The sequence below is a fragment of the Mchenga conophoros genome, linkage group LG3 (genome assembly GCF_057382185.1).
Source record: "Mchenga conophoros isolate Kocher_MC1m ecotype Shallow Benthic linkage group LG3, M_conophoros_male_GT1.1, whole genome shotgun sequence".
In the NCBI taxonomy this organism is placed as follows: Eukaryota; Metazoa; Chordata; class Actinopteri; order Cichliformes; family Cichlidae; genus Mchenga; species Mchenga conophoros.
Genome location: NC_140528.1, coordinates 49,275,915 through 49,294,350, shown reverse-complemented (window position 1 = coordinate 49,294,350; position 18,436 = coordinate 49,275,915). Strand labels below are relative to the sequence as shown.

At 44.3% G+C, this 18,436-nt stretch overlaps 1 protein-coding gene across 1 annotated transcript; it reads right to left on the bottom strand.

The window, feature by feature from the left end:
- Positions 1 to 15,202: 15,202 nt before the first annotated feature.
- On the bottom strand, positions 15,203 to 17,589 carry LOC146579172 (ladderlectin-like). Its single transcript, XM_085269490.1, has 6 exons — positions 17,537 to 17,589; positions 17,379 to 17,456; positions 16,999 to 17,105; positions 16,069 to 16,203; positions 15,684 to 15,795; positions 15,203 to 15,540 (listed from the first exon to the last, which is right to left on the bottom strand). The coding sequence occupies exons 2-6, from the start codon at positions 17,437 to 17,439 to the stop codon at positions 15,470 to 15,472; spliced, it is 486 nt and encodes a 161-aa protein (XP_085125616.1). The 5' UTR covers positions 17,440 to 17,456; positions 17,537 to 17,589; the 3' UTR covers positions 15,203 to 15,469.
- Between the last annotated feature and the right edge of the window lie 847 nt (positions 17,590 to 18,436).

Genomic DNA, 18,436 nt, shown 5'->3' with positions numbered 1-18,436 from the left:
TGCGGTTGTAGAAGAATCTGTAAGAGTCCTTAGCTGCAGCATCTCTTTGGCACACTGTGTCCCTATTGACTGGACTGGGCAGCAATGTCTTTTCGAGTACTGGGATGGTGGTGCGGATTTGACGTCCTGTCATAAGTTGAGCTGGGCTTGCACCGGTTGCTGCAATTGGTGTAGAGCGGTAACTCATTAAGGCTAAGCAGGGGTCAGGCTGTTTGAGAATGTACTTGGCCGTTTGGACAGCTCTTTCAGCAGCTCCATTTGACTGGGGGTAATGAGGGCTCGACGTAGTGTGGGTGAAGCCGTAACTCAGTTTGAAGTCTTGGAACTCTGATGATGTGAACTGCGTCCCATTATCACTGACCAGTTCTAACGGGATGCCCCATCTAACGAACATGTGTTTAAGCTTGTTAATGACCTGTCTGCTGGTTGTTGTAGTGAGGGAAGCAATCTCAATGTCTCTTGAAAAATAGTCAACAACGACAAGAAAGTTCTTACCCTCAAGCTCGCAAAGATCAGCTGCAATCTTTTGCCAGGGGCCATTGGGCAGAGGAGTAGTCACGAGAGGTTCCCGTCGCTGTGTAGGCTTGTGCTCTCTGCAAAAGTTGCATGACCTCACCTTATGTGTTATTTGAAGTCCAATGTTGGGCCACCACACTGTTGATCTTGCGCGCTCTCTACATTTAGTTAGTCCTTGGTGGCCTTCATGTAATTGGTCAAGGACACTGGGTCTAAGTGCTGTGGGAATTACGATGCGATCGTGGTAGAGCACTAGACCATCTGATTCTGAAAGGTGGCTTCTGGCTGCATAAAAGCCTTGCAGTGGTGAGCTCTTTGCCATTCTCCGAGGCCACCCTTGTCTGATGAAGATGATTGCTTTTTGAAGCTCTGGGTCCCTCTGTGTAGCTCTACGAATTTCCTCCAACTTATGTGACTTGATAGGTTTGCTTGTCACTACGTTGCTCACATATGCCTTGACATGGCTGTCTGTCTCGGACGGGTAGCATCCGTGCAGTGGATGTCTGGAGAGTGCGTCCGCCACCACTAACTGTTTACCTGGAACATGCTCAGCAGTGACATTGAATCGCATCAGTCGCATCAGCAATCTCTGACATCTCAGTGGCGTTTTATCAAGGTCGTATGAGTTGATCAAAGGCACCAAGGGCTTATGGTCAGTTTGTAGACGTACATGACCCATGCCTTGGATGTAGCGGGTAAAACGTTCGCAGGCCCAGACAGATGCTAAACACTCTTTTTCGATCTGCGAATATCTTTTCTCTGCGTCTGTGAGCGTGCGAGAACAAAAGGCAACAGGCCGTAACTCCCCGTCATTGTCCTGTAACAGTGCAGCACCCAGGCCATAGCTGCTGGCGTCCGCACTGACAACTGTTGGTCGGCCTGCATCATAATAACAAAGTGCTGGTGCAACCACGAGCATTGCTTTTGCTTTGTTGAATGCTTGCTCCTGAGGCTCGCCCCACACCCATACAGTCTCTTTTTTGAGTAGATTGGAGAGGGGGTGCAGCACCGTGGACAGGCCTGGCAGGAATTTTCCAACATAGTTTATTAATCCGAGTACCTGCCTGAGTTGTTCTACATTGGTGGGGCTGGGCATCTTGGCAATAGCCTCCACCTTGCCATCATCAGGTTTCACACCATCCGCACTGATGATGTGACCGAAGAACTGTAGTTCATTCTTTCCAAAGTGGCACTTGGACCTGTTGAGCTTAAGTCCTGATGCTTTGATTGTCTGTAATACTGCACCTAAGCGTTGGTCATGTTCCTCTTTGTTAGCCCCGAAAACCAATATGTCGTCCATCACGACGACAGTCCCCTCTAGGCCCTTGAGCAAGGTGCTCATGAGCCGCTGGAAGATCTCGGGTGCTGAAGTTATGCCAAATGGCAGGCGTCTGAAGCAAAACCTGCCCATGGGAGTTATGAACGTGGTTAGTTTTTGGCAGCTGGGATCCAGTGGTATTTGCCAGAACCCACTGGAGGCATCCAAAGTGGAGAAAACTTTAGCCCCTGCTAACTTAGGAGTTATGTCATCCAATGTGGGCAAGATGTACCGTTCACGCTTTACTCCCTTATTCAGACGTTTTAAGTCCACACACACCCTGACCTCATCCTTGTTGCGCTTTGGAGCAGGCACCATTGGTGCACACCAGTCTGTTGGCTCGGTGACTTCCTCAATGATGCCAAGTTTGAGCATGCGCTTTATTTCCTTTTCCACTTTTGGGAGGAGAGGAAAAGGCACCCGGCGTGGGGTGGTTACACTGTACGGCACTGCATCTTCGGTCAGCTCGATTTTTACAGGTTCACAGTTCAGCAGGCCAATTTCTCCGAACACATCCTCTTTTAAGTCACTACTGATTTTGTTAACTCTAGTGACTAATCCCATGCGCTTTGCTACTGTCTTCCCCAGTAGGTTACTTGCATATTGCCCTTTTATAACTGTAATCCAGTACTGGTACTTTTGGCCTTTGTACTCTGTAGTAGCAAGGAATTTACCCATGCACTTGACTTTTCCACCAGGGCTGTACACAGTTGGCTTACACTGGATAAGTTTGGGTCTCTGCTGTAGCTTATTAAGGGTCGTTTCTGTCATAACAGTGGTGTCTGCGCCTGTATCAATTTTGAAATCAACTGGACTGCCATTTACCAATAGCTCAATGTCCCAGTCGGCATCTGAGCCTGACTCCTCAATGACTGTTGTTTTTGGCTCAATTACTGCTCCTAGGAAAAGCTCCCCTATGAAGAATGAATCCTCATCTGAGTCCTCTACAGCCTCAGCCCTGACCTCTTTTAGCATTTTGGTTTTGCATACAACTTCAAAGTGTCCCAACTTATTGCACTTTCTGCATCTTTTATTGCGGGCTGGGCAGTTTTCTCTTTTGTCATGCACCCTGTTGCATCTTTGGCATTTTGGTTTACTCTCACCATGTTGTTGCTCACGTACCTGATGAGGTTGGTAGTAACTCCTTCTCATGCTGTTATAATGCCTCTGTTTCACCTCATTCACTGTGCTTTCCACTCGGTCTGCACTTTGCTGTTTGACTTGTTCACTCTGGCGTGCTAGTTGAATGGCTTTATCCAAAGTTAAGTCCGCCTCGAGCTGGAGTTTTTGTGAAACATCTTTGTCAATTAATCCAATGACGATACGATCCCGGATCTGCTCGTCTTTACTGCCGCCGAACTCGCAGTGCTGCGCGAGCTCGTACAAGCCCCGCACGAAAGCCTCGACCGTCTCCCCGGCCCTCTGGCTCCGTTTGTGAAAACAGGCGCGGTCATGGATAACGTTTCTCTTTGGGACAAAGTGCTCATCGAACTTTTGTATAACCAGATCATACTCAAACTACGGACTTGGCCTGGCCTCCGTAGCAGCAGGAAACACAAATGAGCCATATATTGGTTCGGCATCTCTCCCCATGGAGTAAAGAAGCGAGTTCACCTGCACTTCGCCGCTCTCCATCCCTAGCTTGGACGCCACTCGAAAACGGGAGAATCTCTGCCGCCATATCGGCCACTCTGCCGGCCGTGTAAAGTCGAACGGCTCCGGAGGTCCAAATTTAGCCATTTCGTCGTGTAACTCGGCGTGAAGTCCTCAATTCTGACACCATGTCATGTTCGGAGGCAATAAGACGCAGGGTTCTCAAGCACGAACCACTTTTTATTGAGTTGTAGCAGCAGTGTACGTGGCTACATCAATTTCTGGAAAAAACACATATACACCGGTCTTCTAGCGACCTCTAGTGGCTGCCCTCATGGTAGCCTTACTAGGACAACATAAACAGATTTCACAACAGTGCCACTCCAAATATTTCTGTCCACTATAAAGGAGAACATCACAGCCTGATACCTCCAGGTCTGACAGCAGCAGTTGTATCACTCTCCTGTTTTCTACCTGGAGACAGCAGTCGCCTCATTGTTCTGACACACAACACAAAACTATCCACAACACTACACACTAACTACACAAGACAACACATTAACTACACACTGCAAACACGCTGAACGTCACAAATCTCCCACATTGCAAAACTCTCTCTCTTTCTGCTGTCTTTCTCTCACTCTCTCTCTCTTTCTCGCCGTCTATTCTGCCCTCACTAGGGTGTGAAGCTGGTTTCTAGCTTGGCAGATAGCTAACAGGTCCACAATAAACATCCAGGAGTCAGCGGATACGTTTTAGATGTTTACTGTTGAAACACTGTAAAACTGGTACAGAAACACAAATAAAATACTACATTTCTGCTGTAATTGCATTTTCTTTACAACATCAAACATTACGCCATGCACTACAATGTATATAACATATAAACACAAACATATCCAAACCCTTTCACTGGTTATAAGGCCCACACGTTTAGCGATTAGCTTAATGCTAACATTACATGAGAAATCCCATAGACGGGCTAACGTGTTAGCATCGCAGCTGTTTTTCCTCACAAAAGAGAGTTTCTCACACAAAACTCTAAACTGCTACACAAAACTAACACTGGAAAGCTTACAAAACAGATAGCAACTACTTACAGGCATGTGCTCTCTCAGGCTCAGCAAGAAAAAGTGAACAAAAAGTGGAACACACAACAGTTTGGCTAAAGGACTGTTTTTCACTGGTGAGGTACTATGGCAAGACTGCTGGTACAAAAAACCCACCCAAATTATCATGCCTGCCTTAAAGGGGCAGCACACTCCCCGCCTGGTATAGAGTACTATACCACTATGTCCCTCTGAGTAACAACACAACTTCAGTGGCGGGTCTCGAATACACCCTGGGGGTGCCTCCTTGAACAACTCTCACCTCCACTTTCTGGACCCTGCTGTCTTGACCCGGAAAGGTATTTACCACAAGTCCTGTGGGCCATTGATTTCGTTTAGCCTCCTTGTCCTTTAGGTGCACAACATCTCCAACTTGCAGGCTGGCTTGTTCTGCTTGCCATTTCCTTCTTGGCTGGAGTGTCGTCAGGCACTCTTGACGCCATCTTTTCCAGAATGAATCCACAAGGCATTGAACTTGCTTCCACTGACTTCGGTAGAGATCCTTGAGGTCAATGTCTTCCAAAGGAGCAGACACGGAGTCCACCTTTTGTGTTAAAAGCATAGCAGGGGTGAGTATGGTCGGCAAGTCTGGATCTGACGATACAGGGACTATTGGCCGGGCATTCATGATGGCTGCGACCTCTGCCATCAGCGTGGTGAGCACTTCGTGTGAAAGACTAGGGAAATGCATCTTGAGCAACATGCTATCCAAAATGCGGCGAGCCATCCCTATCATTCTTTCCCATGCTCCCCCCATGTGGCTGGAGTGTGGAAGATTAAAGTCCCATGTGCAGCCTTGGTCTTTGAGGTAAGAATGAAGTGTTGCATCTTCTGGGGTTATACCAAGTTCTTTACATGCACCAACAAAGTTTGTGCCTCGGTCTGAACGAAAGAGCTTTGCTGGACCTCTGATGGCAGTGAATCGCCTAAGCGCATTTATGAAGCTCGACGTAGACAGAGATTCTATCACCTCCAGGTGAACTGCCCTTGTTACTAAACAAGTAAACATAACAGGCCTGCACTTACTCTCTGCAAGGCCTCCCCTCATGCGACGGGCACAAACCGCCCATGGTCCAAAAACATCTAATCCAACTTGGGTGAAAGGAGGAGATTGGGTCAAGCAATCAGCAGGTAAGTTGGACATTTTTTGTTTTTCCAGACTTCCTCTCAACCGACACACTTGTGTATGATACTTGATACAAGTCTTTTTCCTCCCAGAATCCACAGTCCAGCTGATCTGATGGCCCCTTCCGTGAAGTGCCTACCTTGGTGTACTACTTGCTCATGATAATACCGCACCAACAAGGTAGCAATGTGGTTTCTTTTGGGAATGATTATGGGATGTTTCTCTTCCCATGAGATTGCGGATAATGACGTGCGGCCACCAACTCTCAGTACACCATCTGAATCCAAGAAAGGGTCAAGTTTCCTGAGAGGACTGCGTTTTGAGACAAGTTCTCCTTTGAACAGGCTCTTGAGTTCTTCTTTCAAGGCCTCGTGCTGTACAGTCTGTACAATTACTGTTCTTGCCTGTGTACGCTCATCTACCTTTGTCAAATCTCCCTCCAGAATCTTAGCACAGGATCTGACTTTCTGGATGAGCTTTGCTATGCCACATACAAGTGTCTTCCAGCTGGAAAAGCGCTCAAACCTGTGTGAAGATGTCTTTCAGAAGCTCCTGTAGCAAAGGTTGCAATCAGTGGACGCACATCTGCATCCCCGTCTGGTTCAACAAGCTCAAAGAACTCTGGTGGGGTAAGGGCAACTCTCTCGTCGTTTTCAAGAAATGATGGCCCAGAAAACCAGTTTGTATCTCTCAACAGTGCAGCTGGAACTGGTCTGGTACCATGGTCAGCAGGATTGTGTTCTGAACTAACAAAGTGCCACTGTTCAGGCTGCGAAGACTTCCGGATGCGTGCTACTCTGTTAGCAACATACACATAAAATCTCCGGTTGGAGATTGCACTCTCTGCACTGAACGTTTTTGTGGCAGTCTTTCGCTAGATGAGTGAACAAATTGCAGCACTTAAAGCAAATATTATTCTCTCTAAGATAAGCTTTCCTTTCATCCAAAGATTTACTCCTAAACCCACGACAGTTTCTGAGGGGGAGTGGTTTGTTATGGAATGGGCGTTGTTCATCTGGTTCGACCCTCCTCTTCCCTGAGGGACTTGCTTGCATGCTTTTAGAGTTTGAGGAGACTTCTGTCTTTTTGACAGAAATGGGTATTTTCATGTTTGACTTGAAGGGGTGTTCTGGCTTCCCTGTCCTCCAACCACCTGTAAGAGGGGCAAAACTTGGATCATTGAGCGTTTTGGCTTGATCACAAACAAACTTTGCGAAGAAGGAGAACGGTGGGTAAGACGCTTGATGATTTTCTTTGTAACGAGATGCTAGAGAGACCCACTCTTCATGCAGGGAGTATGGCAACTTTTGGACGATTGGAGTGATGCCCCGAGATGTGTCCAGGTAACTGAGGCCTGGTAGGAACCCATCGGCTCTGGCGGCTTCAAGCTCCAAGAGAATGTCTCCCAGCTCTCTCAGCTTTTGATTTTCTCGATTTGAGATTCTTGGAAAATCATCCAGTTTCTTTAGGAGAGCTTCTTCAATTGCTTCTGGCGATCCATAGCAGTCTTCCAACCTTTGCCATACCATTCTTACACCTGCAGCTGCATCGTGTATGTGGACTGCTCGTATCCTCTTAGCATGCTCTGATGACTTTGGTCCCAGCCATTTACATAGCAGATCAAGCTCCTCTCTTGACGTCAGTTTTAAAAACTGTGGAAAGATTGCTTCCAGGCCCAGTAATTTTCTGGCTGATTGTCGAACCTTAACAGCCCAGAGCTTATCATCTCTCGCTGTATTAGATACTTGGCCAAGTCTGTGGTCACTCCTAAAAACTTCCCCTTCTCCCTAAACAACCAAATGTCACATGTTGCCTTATCATTTTTTTGATTGGCTTACATGGTAAACTCTAACACCAATAGGGAAGGGGTGTTTTTTCTTTTTCTTTTTTCACTCGCAAGCGGAGAGTGTTTGCTAGCGCTGTCTGTAGAAAACGCAGTTTTTACCGTTCTTCCCGCTGTAAACACCACTGTTTTGTTCAGAAAAAAAAAAAAAGCGTGTATTTTTTATTTTATAACTCTGGTTTTACGTGGCCCATCGACACAATTCAAAAACTGGTATATAGTTTGAAGTCCGCACTTTCGACCCAAGTTGAAATGGAGACTCTGACGTGCTGCATCTTGTAGCTGTGTCGTCTTAAATTGGTCATGTGATTTTGACGCGCCGGCGCGTCCGGCGACCCCAGAGGGTTAATTACTAAAAAAGTAATTTAACTAAATACTTCTTAAAATCCCTATAAACCTTGAGTGGGCAAACAATAGAAATTAAACTCTTTAAATAATAAATAATATTTTTAAAGACGTAGACTCTACAGTACGCAGCGGTAGCATCTCTTCCACAATGTAGCCTGCAATTATTTTTTTAAGATCACCTTCAGATGCTTTCTGTGCTGCTGAAATAAAATCACGTTTTGCCTGCTTAGCAGGAGTTGCCGCGGTGTTATCCACGGATGATGAACAAGGATCACTCAGAAGTGTTTGTTTATGCTGTTGTGTCAGGCGCTTCAGTAGATTACTCGTGCTATTAACAGCAGACGATAGTTTTTTGTCCCCAGGACATAGCTTACATATTACTTGTCACGGCTGGCGGAGTGAGCCGTGTGGTGTGGAGGAAAGGGAGGACCCAAAGTGCAGCAGTGACTGAGACCATACAAAAGGGGTGCGGGGCAGAGAGACGCAGAGACAGGAACACCATAGAACGCAGACGAGCCGACAATGAACACAGACCGACACCCACTAAATATACACACACAAGGTAATCAGGTAATCACACACAGGAGGGAAGAACAGCTGAACCTAATACACATGAGGACCGGAGGACACAAGCTGAACACAATGACAACAGACACAGACCTTCAAAATAGAATAGGAAATCCAGAACATGAGCCTTCAAAGTAAAGCAGGAACACACAGACTGATTTACAACACAACACGGGGACATGAACAGAGCACCAAGGACAGACACAGGTAGGGCTGAATACACACACCAAACTACAGGTTCAACCCTAAACCAATACAAAATCAGAATAAACACAAAGCACAAAAATGAACTTCAAGGAAACACAAAACGCTGGGCCAAAATGACCCAGGACCATGACATTACTGTAATATTCGTGTCTGCTTGTTTCAGAAAAGTGAAGAGACGGGAATATGTATGTATGTCCCTCACCCCCACCTACACCCCCCTGCTGAGAAAAATAAAGCCCCGGACAAAGACAATAAAAACCTGGCCTGAAGGAGCCCTTTCTCAACTGCAGGACTGCTTCTCAACAACTGTATGGGATTTATTCTCCAGCCACAACCTCCAGGAGTACACGGACACTGTACTCTCGTACATCAGGAACTGTGTTGACAATGTCACCGTCAACAAAAGGGTCAGGGTGTTTCCAAATCAAAAACCCTGGATGAATAGCGAAGTGCAATCCCTCCTAAAAAGCCGCAACACTGCCTTCAAGTCAGGGGACAGGGCTGCGTATAGGGCGGCCAGGGCAGACCTGAGTAGAGGCATCAGGAAAGCTAAGGCTGCCTATAGGAGGAGGATTGAAGATCACTTTGCTGACAACGACCCCAGAAAAATGTGGCAGGGGATCAATCACATTACCAACTACAGAAGCAATAACCAGGCAACATCTAGGACTGATGCCTCACTGGCTGAGGATCTAAACCGTTTCTTCGCCCGCTTTGAGACGACCAGGCCCCCAGCTGCCACACCACTTTCACCCGCCCCCAGCACTGGCACACTAACTTTTAGGGAGCACCAAGTGAGGTGTGTTCTAAGGTCAGTGAATCCCAGGAAGGCGGCAGGTCCTGATGGAATACATGGAAAGGTTCTCAGAGCATGTGCTGACGAACTGACCGGAGTCTTCATTAAAATCTTCAACCTTTCCTTGTCATCAAACACCGTCCCGCCCTGCCTCAAAACCTCCACCATTATCCCCATCGCCAAGAAGACAGCTGTGGCCAGCCCAAATGACTACAGGCCTGTTGCACTTACGCCTGTAGTGATGAAGTGCTTTGAGAGACTGGTCTGTCAGCACATCAGGGCCGGTCTGCCTCCCACTCTGGACCCCCACCAATTTGCCTACAGGACAAATCGTTCCACCGAGGACGCTATCACCATAGCGCTCCACACTGCGCTGAGTCACCTGGAGCACCGAGGAAGCTATGTGAGAATGCTCTTTCTGGACTTCAGCTCAGCATTCAATCATATCATCCCGGAGATCCTGGTCCAGAAACTGTCTCACCTGGGACTCTCCACCCCCATCTGCCTCTGGATCAAGGACTTCCTGACAAATAGACCACAGTCTGTCAGACTCGGCCCCCACCGGTCCAGCACCATCACACTCAGCACCGGGTCTCCACAAGGATGTGTTTTGAGTCCCCTCCTGTTTACGCTCTACACATCTGACTGCTCCCCTACCCATCTCTCAAACACCATCATAAAGTTCGCGGATGACACCACAGTGGTTGGACTCATCTCAAGGGGGGATGAGTCAGACTACAGAGATGAGGTCAACAGACTGAGTGGTGTTCAGTTAACAACCTCCAACTGAACACCACGAAAACTAAAGAACTTATCTTGGACTTCAGGAAGGGCAGAACAGACCCGGCCCCACTTTACATTCACGGGAGCTGTGTGGAGAGGGTACACTCCATGAGGTTTCTTGGCGTGCAGATATCTGATGACCTCTCCTGGACTGCAAATACTACAGCGGTGGTTAAAAAGGCCCAGCAGCGTCTCCACTTTCTGAGAGTGCTCAGGAGGAACAACCTGGAGGAGAGGCTGCTGGTGACATTTTACAGAGCCACCATAGAGAGCATCCTAACGTACGGCATAACAACATGGTATGCAGGGTGCTCAGCTGCGGACAGGAAAGAACTGCAGAGGGTCATCAACACAGCCCAGAAGATCACTGGCTGCTCTCTGCCCAGCCTGGAGGTCACTGCAAACTCTCGGTACCTCAGCAGAGCTGGCAATATCATCAAGGACCACTCTCACCCCAGCAACCAACTGTTTGAACTATTACCGTCAGGCCGACGGTACAGGTCACATAAAACCAGGACAAACAGATTCAGGGATAGCTTCTTTCCCAGAGCTATCACCGTAGTAAATAAGCACAAAAACAATTGAACCTATTCCATACCGTCACTGTCATTATATTATGCTGCTATTCATACTGTCATTATATTAATGCTGCTATCCTGTATATATTGTACATACTATTGTTTGAGTACTTACGATTGTTTTTTTGTACTTTTTATATTTTACATTTATATTTATTATTGAAACTTGCACCAAGGGAGTGGCACTCCAATTTCGTTGTACTCTGTACAATGACAATAAAGGCTATTCTATTCTATTCTATATGTCCATTTCAAAAAACGGCCACGCACTTCAGCCGAGTCCGACATCTTCCGCTTTAGAATACGACTATGCAGCAAACTGGCACGAAATCACGTGCACCTGCACTACAGCGATGTTAAAGCGGCAGAGTTTACTTCCGGTCTTATAAACAAAAACCAACTAAATAAGCAGACAAAAAAATACATATATCAATCACCTGGATCACCTGTTGAGAAAGAAAAAAGAAAACAAGCAGAAGAAAACGAGAGCAATACAATAAACAACATCACGATGATATATGGGAATATAACAGTAAATACTAAATATTAAACATTATTGTGCAGCATGTAATATCGACAGTGCACAGTGTGCTTTGAGGTAGGAGCCAAAAAGGGTGTAGTTTGTGTGTGTGAACACCCGTGTGTGCACCTGTGAGCATGGACGCGCTTGTTTTTAAAAGGTTCCTTCATGTAATGATCTGCTAGAGGGTGTGGGGAGCCACTGCCCCGTCCTCCAGGGCATGAAGCAAGTATGGAGGAGATCCAAGCTCCAGACATCCAGAGGCCCCCAGAACACAAGAGACCAAGGAAGACCAACAGAGGGGCAGCTGTGCCACTATCCCAGAAAGAGCTGACGAGAGTCCCAGATGAGGGGTCACTCAGCAGCCGCGGAGCAGAAGCCGGGGGGGGGGGGGGGGGGGGGTTGCAGTGACGTGCCCGTGAGCTCCACCGGCAGCCAGCTGCGCCAGAGTGACCGAGCCCCAGGCCAAGAGGCCGGGGGCACCCCACCCCCGAAGTGGCCCGAGCAAGCCCCAGGCTCCAGGCCCCGATAAGCAGCCACCAAGGAGTGAGCCGGTGTGTACCTGGACGCCCATCCCCGGACACAAAGAACCACCAACGCACCGATGTCTGAGGCCGTCTGCCACCTGCAGGGGAAGTGGTGGTGGGGAGATAGGCCTTCATACCTTGGAGGGCCTGAGATGTCCCCAGAGAGGTGGTGTCTGATACCCAACCTGACATAAAGGCTACGTTCACACTGCAGGCGAAAGCGCATCAAATCCGATTTTTTTGACCCTATGTGACCCATATCCGATCATGGTATGACAGTGTGAACGGCACAAATCCGATATTTTCAAATCCAATCTGGGTCACTTTCGTAAGTGGTACTGAATCCGATACATATCCGATGTTTCAGAAAGCGACTGCTGTGTGAATGGTCAAGTCGCATTAAATCCGTCTTTTACGTCACTGACACAAGACAGACGCCAATTATCAGCGCCCAATAAGACATCGCGAACGCTTCCTGGCCATCCGGTGAAACTGCTGGGAATACAACGTTGGACAAATGTTAACATTTTATTTGTACTGCATAATCTGCAGATTCTGACAGAAATCTGCAACTATCCTTTGAAGCACCGCTCCTCTCTAAAACAGCAATAAGGATAATTATTAGGTTATCTACATTATTATGTAAATAACAAAATAACTTAAAGCAAAAATTGGGAAACGTGAAGTCCGAAGTCTTTATATTATATTAAGGGCCATCAGTCAAACAATACTGTTTGGTCTGGGTCTAAACAGAGCACGTTGTGTGTGACATCTTCTTTTGCGCATGTGGGGCGCTCTGAGCATTCACACTAGAGCGCATTTGCTATCGCATTTTATTTGTAGTGTGAACGAGCAGACAAAAAAATCGGATTTGATCAAAAAATCGGAATTGAGCATTAAGACCTGCAGTGTGAACGTAGCCATAGACACAGACATACAGGCACACACAGATACAAACATCCATTCCCACCCTCATGCTCTCATATGCACTTACTCCACACTCAACCAACGTGGAGACAGACATAAAGAGACGTTGTACACACGATCACACTCCCCAAGCGTACTCTACAAACCGGGTCTAGGTGCCCCCGCCCCTGGAGGGGGGAACTGCACCCAGACCCAGGTGGTGTTTCCCTTTTCCCTGCGGTGGGGGGAGGCAGACCGCCCCGACTCCGCAGCAGCAGGAAGGCTCCACACTCCAGACCACAGTCGGACGGCCAACTCCTCCTCCTAGTCCTAGCCCCCCTGCTCCAGCAGGTCGCAGAGAATGGGGGTGAGAGAAGACTCCAAACCTCCCTCCACCCGCTCATTGTAATGTTGATGCATGTGTGTTCTAAGGTGCATTTAAAACCCAGGAGGGCTTGGAGCTACCTGCCAGAGAGCAGCAGGTAAGCGCATGGTCCCTCCTGCTAGCCCTCAATGTCTACGTGTATTTAAAATTGAGAGGTGGGCAACGATGCCAGGGGTGGGGTGTACACCCTGATGGTACTTTGGACTCCGTGTATCGTGCCCACCCCCAAGATCCTATATGTATGTATAATGAGAGTGTGAGTAATGTTAATGTCTAAGTTGTGGGATAAAATTGAGGCACAGGCAGCCAGAAGGGGACAGAAGGGGGGATGCCTTCCCTGCACCCTGGTGACACACCTTTACCCCAAGGCCCTGCATGTGTGGGTGATTGTGGTGGAGCGGGAAAAGGGAGGCAGCTGGAGATGGGGAGGGAAGGAAGGGAGGGGCAAGTGACCCCTCCCTGGGGCCAGCTCCCCCGCTGACCCCAGTAGGCAACCCCATACTCTGCAACCCGCCAGGGAAAGGGGGGCCCTAGTTCGGCAGCGCCGCCTGGCCCCGCAGAGCCCAGGACAGCCCACCCGACCCCACCACAGAGAAAACTGCACCCACCCGTCATCCACTCATGTTCCAGACTACACAAGACAATAGACGCCCAGGCTGAGATCTTCCTCCACCTCTGCCGTATCTCCCCCTCCTGCAGAGTGAGTTCCCGAAGAGAGGAGACCTCCTGCAAGGCCTTGTATGGTTGATGAAGAGAATGTGCATTAAAGGATACGCTGTGGAATTGACAGTACCAGTATGATCGTGTATCCTTCCTACTATCCTGCTAAGGTTTCTACCGACTATTCTCAACCACTGAACACAACCCAACATTACAAGTGGCAAGAGGGACTCTCCCTCTCAGATAATTTCATACACCTTAATGAGCAACATTTTATGCTTCCATCATAGCTAAATGAGCCCTCGTTAATTTGGTCATATTTGATTCATGTCCTGAGATTCATCTATTCAACAAAAGATGCAAAACCAAAAAATGCTCTAGATGTAGTAAAATCTAAATAATTTGTCAAACAGAGCAACCTCAGCCTCATTTCAAATAATAAGTTTAAAATACATTATCAAGCCTTTTTAAGTAGAAATAACTTTATCTTTCTTCATCACAAGCTAGCTGGTGTTGTCTGTAAAAAGGCCTTTAATCAAAGTTCTAGAATAAACCAGTAAAGTGTAATTATCAAAAATAACCCAGTGATTTTTAGAGTGTTTGAATTCACTTTTTGCTTACCATGTTTTATTTCATAGCAGAGGAGAAATCAGTGATATCTGATCAGATCACAGTCTAGTTGAAAATGCCAGTTTCAGAAGAATATTGTGGCTTCTTCTGAAGCGTATCTTCTACACAAACAATTGGGTAAAATTTTGGCCCAATATTTGATCAAAGCTAGCGAACCTATGACCCAATAGAACTATTCAAGCCAGGGAGTTAATTAAAGAACCCAGCACATCGCCAACCCAACTCTTGAGTCACGACTTTTAAACCAACATTTAAACTAATAACCTACGACTTTTACCCAGAAGTTGTTATAAAAGTAACCTAGCATGGTTTTATTATGTATTTGCAGAGGTTTTGTGAAAAAAAGTTCAGTTTGTGTTTAGAGGTTTGTGAAAAGGGTGCAAGGTTGTATCTTAACAAGTATGACAATGTACAAAAGCTTTAGCAAAATATTTGGTTATTTCTGAAATTTAGCACTATTAGGTGAAATTACAATTTTGGGAAGAGGGAAGCAAAGGAGGGGAGACTTATTTAAAGAGAGACCTCATCATGTGTGTGTTTTTGTGTGTGTGTGTCTAATTGTATGCTCGTGTGTGCTCATGCCATCAAAAGCAAGAATTAGATGGAGGACACAGAAGCAAACAGCATCAGATTAAAAAGATTAAAGTAATTTCAAGAGAAATTGGTGTAGTTTCAAGCAGATTTATACGTGGATTAATCTATCAGTGAGTTAATCTAATCAGTGAGTGTTTAAAAACTGAACTGAAAGCTTACATAATGTTACACAAAAACACAGATACTCACAGACCAGTTTGATTCAATGCTTAATAGTTTAATGATGCAGAAGAGAAAAAAAGTTTTGTTTTTAAGTTTTTGCTAAAAGCATTCTTTCCATTACACATTTCAATTGCTCCTTTTAAAAGACACAATCACACTATTTTGTGTCACTTGTCGCTTCATTCCTTATGCATCGTTACAGCAAAAGAAAAAGGTAAAGATGTGAAAACAGATATTTTGAGTGATATATGAGAAGATTTCTTTCTTTTTCAGATGACGTGCCTTCATGTAAGCCCAGGAATCATGACTTACTCTTAATGCAGACAGAAGGGGATTGGGACTGGCAAGACTGATCATTCATACACAGGTCTCCTGTAAGCACCAAAAATCAACTTTAACCGAAATTTTTGTTGCATGGACACAAAAATATAGAATATATGAGAAAAATGTTTTGGTTTTTTTGGTTTTATATATAATGACAATAGCACTTGTATATATTATTTACAATTTTATACCTGAAAAATTCATTTCCATGCATTGCTCATTGCCCCCCAAGTTGTTAGGCTCCCTCCGACACCAGTTTGTGTATTGGAAACGTGTTCCATCGATCCAAAACCAATAACCCTCCTACAGAACAGAAAAAAGTTAAAAATAAGAAATCATTTTTTAACGAAACTACACTTTAACATTATACATCGACTACCAAGTTTGGACACACCTTCTCATTTATTGGTTTGTCTTTACTTTCACTACTACCGACATTGTAGATACAAACTGAAGATATCAAATATATGAAACAAGATATATGGAATTATATGGAAATGGAAAAAAAGATAACAGTGAAAAATAAGTAAAATATCCAATGGATAGATTTATGTTTTAACTGGCAGACTGGCATACCTGTAGACCATCAGAACCACCAATCCATGTTCGTCCATTAGCTTTACTCCCATCAGATATCACCCTCTGAATCAGCTGGTATTCCCCAAGGCTCTGTACAGATGCAAGGTTTGCACTCATGGACTGACAGTTTCTCTACAGTAAACAAAAAGACAGAAGAGTTACAGAAGATTTATAAAACAACCTTCATGATTACACCACCACAAACATACAAATAATAATAAAACATACTAAGAAATATTTACATTGACTGACAAAATTATTGATTTTAATTATCTGAAATTTTATTAATAGCTTACCATTTAACAAGTAATAAAAAGTAAAGTTTTTTAATAATTATTATATTGAAAGGACTAATGATTAATACATTTACAATCATTTATCATTCAGAATTATTTCATGCAGTTAATGTTGGTGGCTTAAACCATTTACTGCAATAATTAGCATTATTTTTATAAATTAAAAAAATAATATTTGCTATTATAAGCTTGGATGCATATTTCACAGTACATATAAGAACTGGTTTTAATTGAAGCAAAAATTGACAGGTGATTTATCCATGGCATAAATTGTAGGAACGTGAAACTGGAGACTTTAGTTTGTTTGCTTCTTTGTTTGTATTTCTTGTTTACTAATATATTGTTACTTTTTACTTGTTAAAAAGTAAAGCCATATATGACATACATACATATTAGAACAAATGATAGCATTATTAAAATTCAATAAATGATAACATTAATAATGATCAATACATACTATTATCATTTTAGACAAATTTTAACAGTACATTGGCTTTGATAAAATTTTACTAATTGTCAATATAAATTTCTTTAATATAATATTAAAAACGTATTATTATAAGGTCTTATCCAAATATTAAAGAATCAAAGAAACACAGTCACAGTAACTGGTGAGTCCTGATGTTATTACCTGAGCATCAACCCAGGGTAAGGGTGTAGAAACATAGAAGTAACATTTGTTGTTGTACTCAGTCCAACCAGCGGGACATGAGGACTTCTTGAGAACATAGCACTCATCTGAAGACAAAGCAAACATATTGTGTGACAAAATGCTGACTCAATTCCCCCTTTACTGGAATAATTATAATTATGGTCATTAACTTGTGTTTTATTGGCAATAGTTTTACTTTTCAAGAAATTTCAACTGGAAAATGTGTCATTTTCTTCCTTTAGATTTCTATTTTTAAAAACATGTATTTAAAAATAGATCTTATTATTTGGACAGCTGTTTAAAGCCCATTGACATGCACAACATTCAGTATGATACTAGTAACATACTTTTATACTTACCCTGAGCAGCGGTCAGAGCCATCATTGCACAGAGAAGTGCAGATGCAGTCAGCAGCTTCATGATGATATTTAGTGTCTCTGTAAGAAACACATTAACAAAAGTGATTAGCAGTTTGATAAAGAAAGGATAGAAGATCCTCAGCATATTTGTAACATACCTGTCTGTAGAATGTCTTCTCCTCTTTCAAGTGTCAGCCTGTAGCTTCACCCCTCATGTAGAGATGAGCACTTATATACACTTTCTTATATTTACATTTCAATACCAGGAAGAAATGAACTAGAAATACTTAACCCTTTAAAGCCGGTGGGAGCGGGCACGCTCCGTTTTGCGTAACTATTTTTAAGTCCTGGTAGCACTGCAACCACGTAAGCTAGCGCAATAAGGTTTTTTTGCATATGAAACCGGAGGAGTTGTACTTAAATCTTATGCCATCAGCTTGTCCTAGGTCACAGTTTCCTTCCACATATAGCTTTGCAAAAAATGGATAAAAAGCACTTGCAGCAACAAAAACATAATATTCCAGAAACACACTTTGCCGATCTGATCAGCTGTTCATAACACTTCCTACGTCCATCAGCACGAACTATCGCATGTCCGCCATTACCTGCCCGAAACCGGAAGTGACGTCATTTTCGCGGAAATGTAGTTTTTTACCATCAAGGCCTCATGAGCCTATACTGGTGTTTTTAAAGGTTATGTTTGACTTTATGACTTTCTGTGTCGTTTCTGGGATGCTTAGGACTCATATTGCACTGCTGGAAATAGTTTATTTTGATGCATATGCTGCTTTTTTGCAAATTTGCACTATAATATTTATTTTCGTTTTTCATGCAGTGTATAGAAATTGGTGTATTTCAAAAATAAAACTATGAAGACACTCAAAATAAATTTCCTGTGGTGGGAAACTATTTGTGCAACTTTTTTGTATTAACAGTTTTGAGGGATAAGCCTCTTAAATTTCTCTAACTAGAAATATATGTTAAAAAACAAAAACCATTTAAAAAATTTATTTGTAGTTTATTGCACTTTTTTGCAATTTATGTAATTACTATGCACT

Bases quoted from the DNA above. Each gene is read 5' to 3' on its own strand.
- LOC146579172 (XM_085269490.1), bottom strand. From the start codon at position 17,439: ATGAAGCTGCTGACTGCATCTGCACTTCTCTGTGCAATGATGGCTCTG. The intron at 17,106-17,378 runs GTAAGTATAAAA...CTTTGTCTTCAG, and splicing joins GGCTCTGACCGCTGCTCAGG to ATGAGTGCTATGTTCTCAAG. The intron at 15,796-16,068 runs GTATGCCAGTCT...TCTGTTCTGTAG, and splicing joins GTGGTTCTGATGGTCTACAG to GAGGGTTATTGGTTTTGGAT.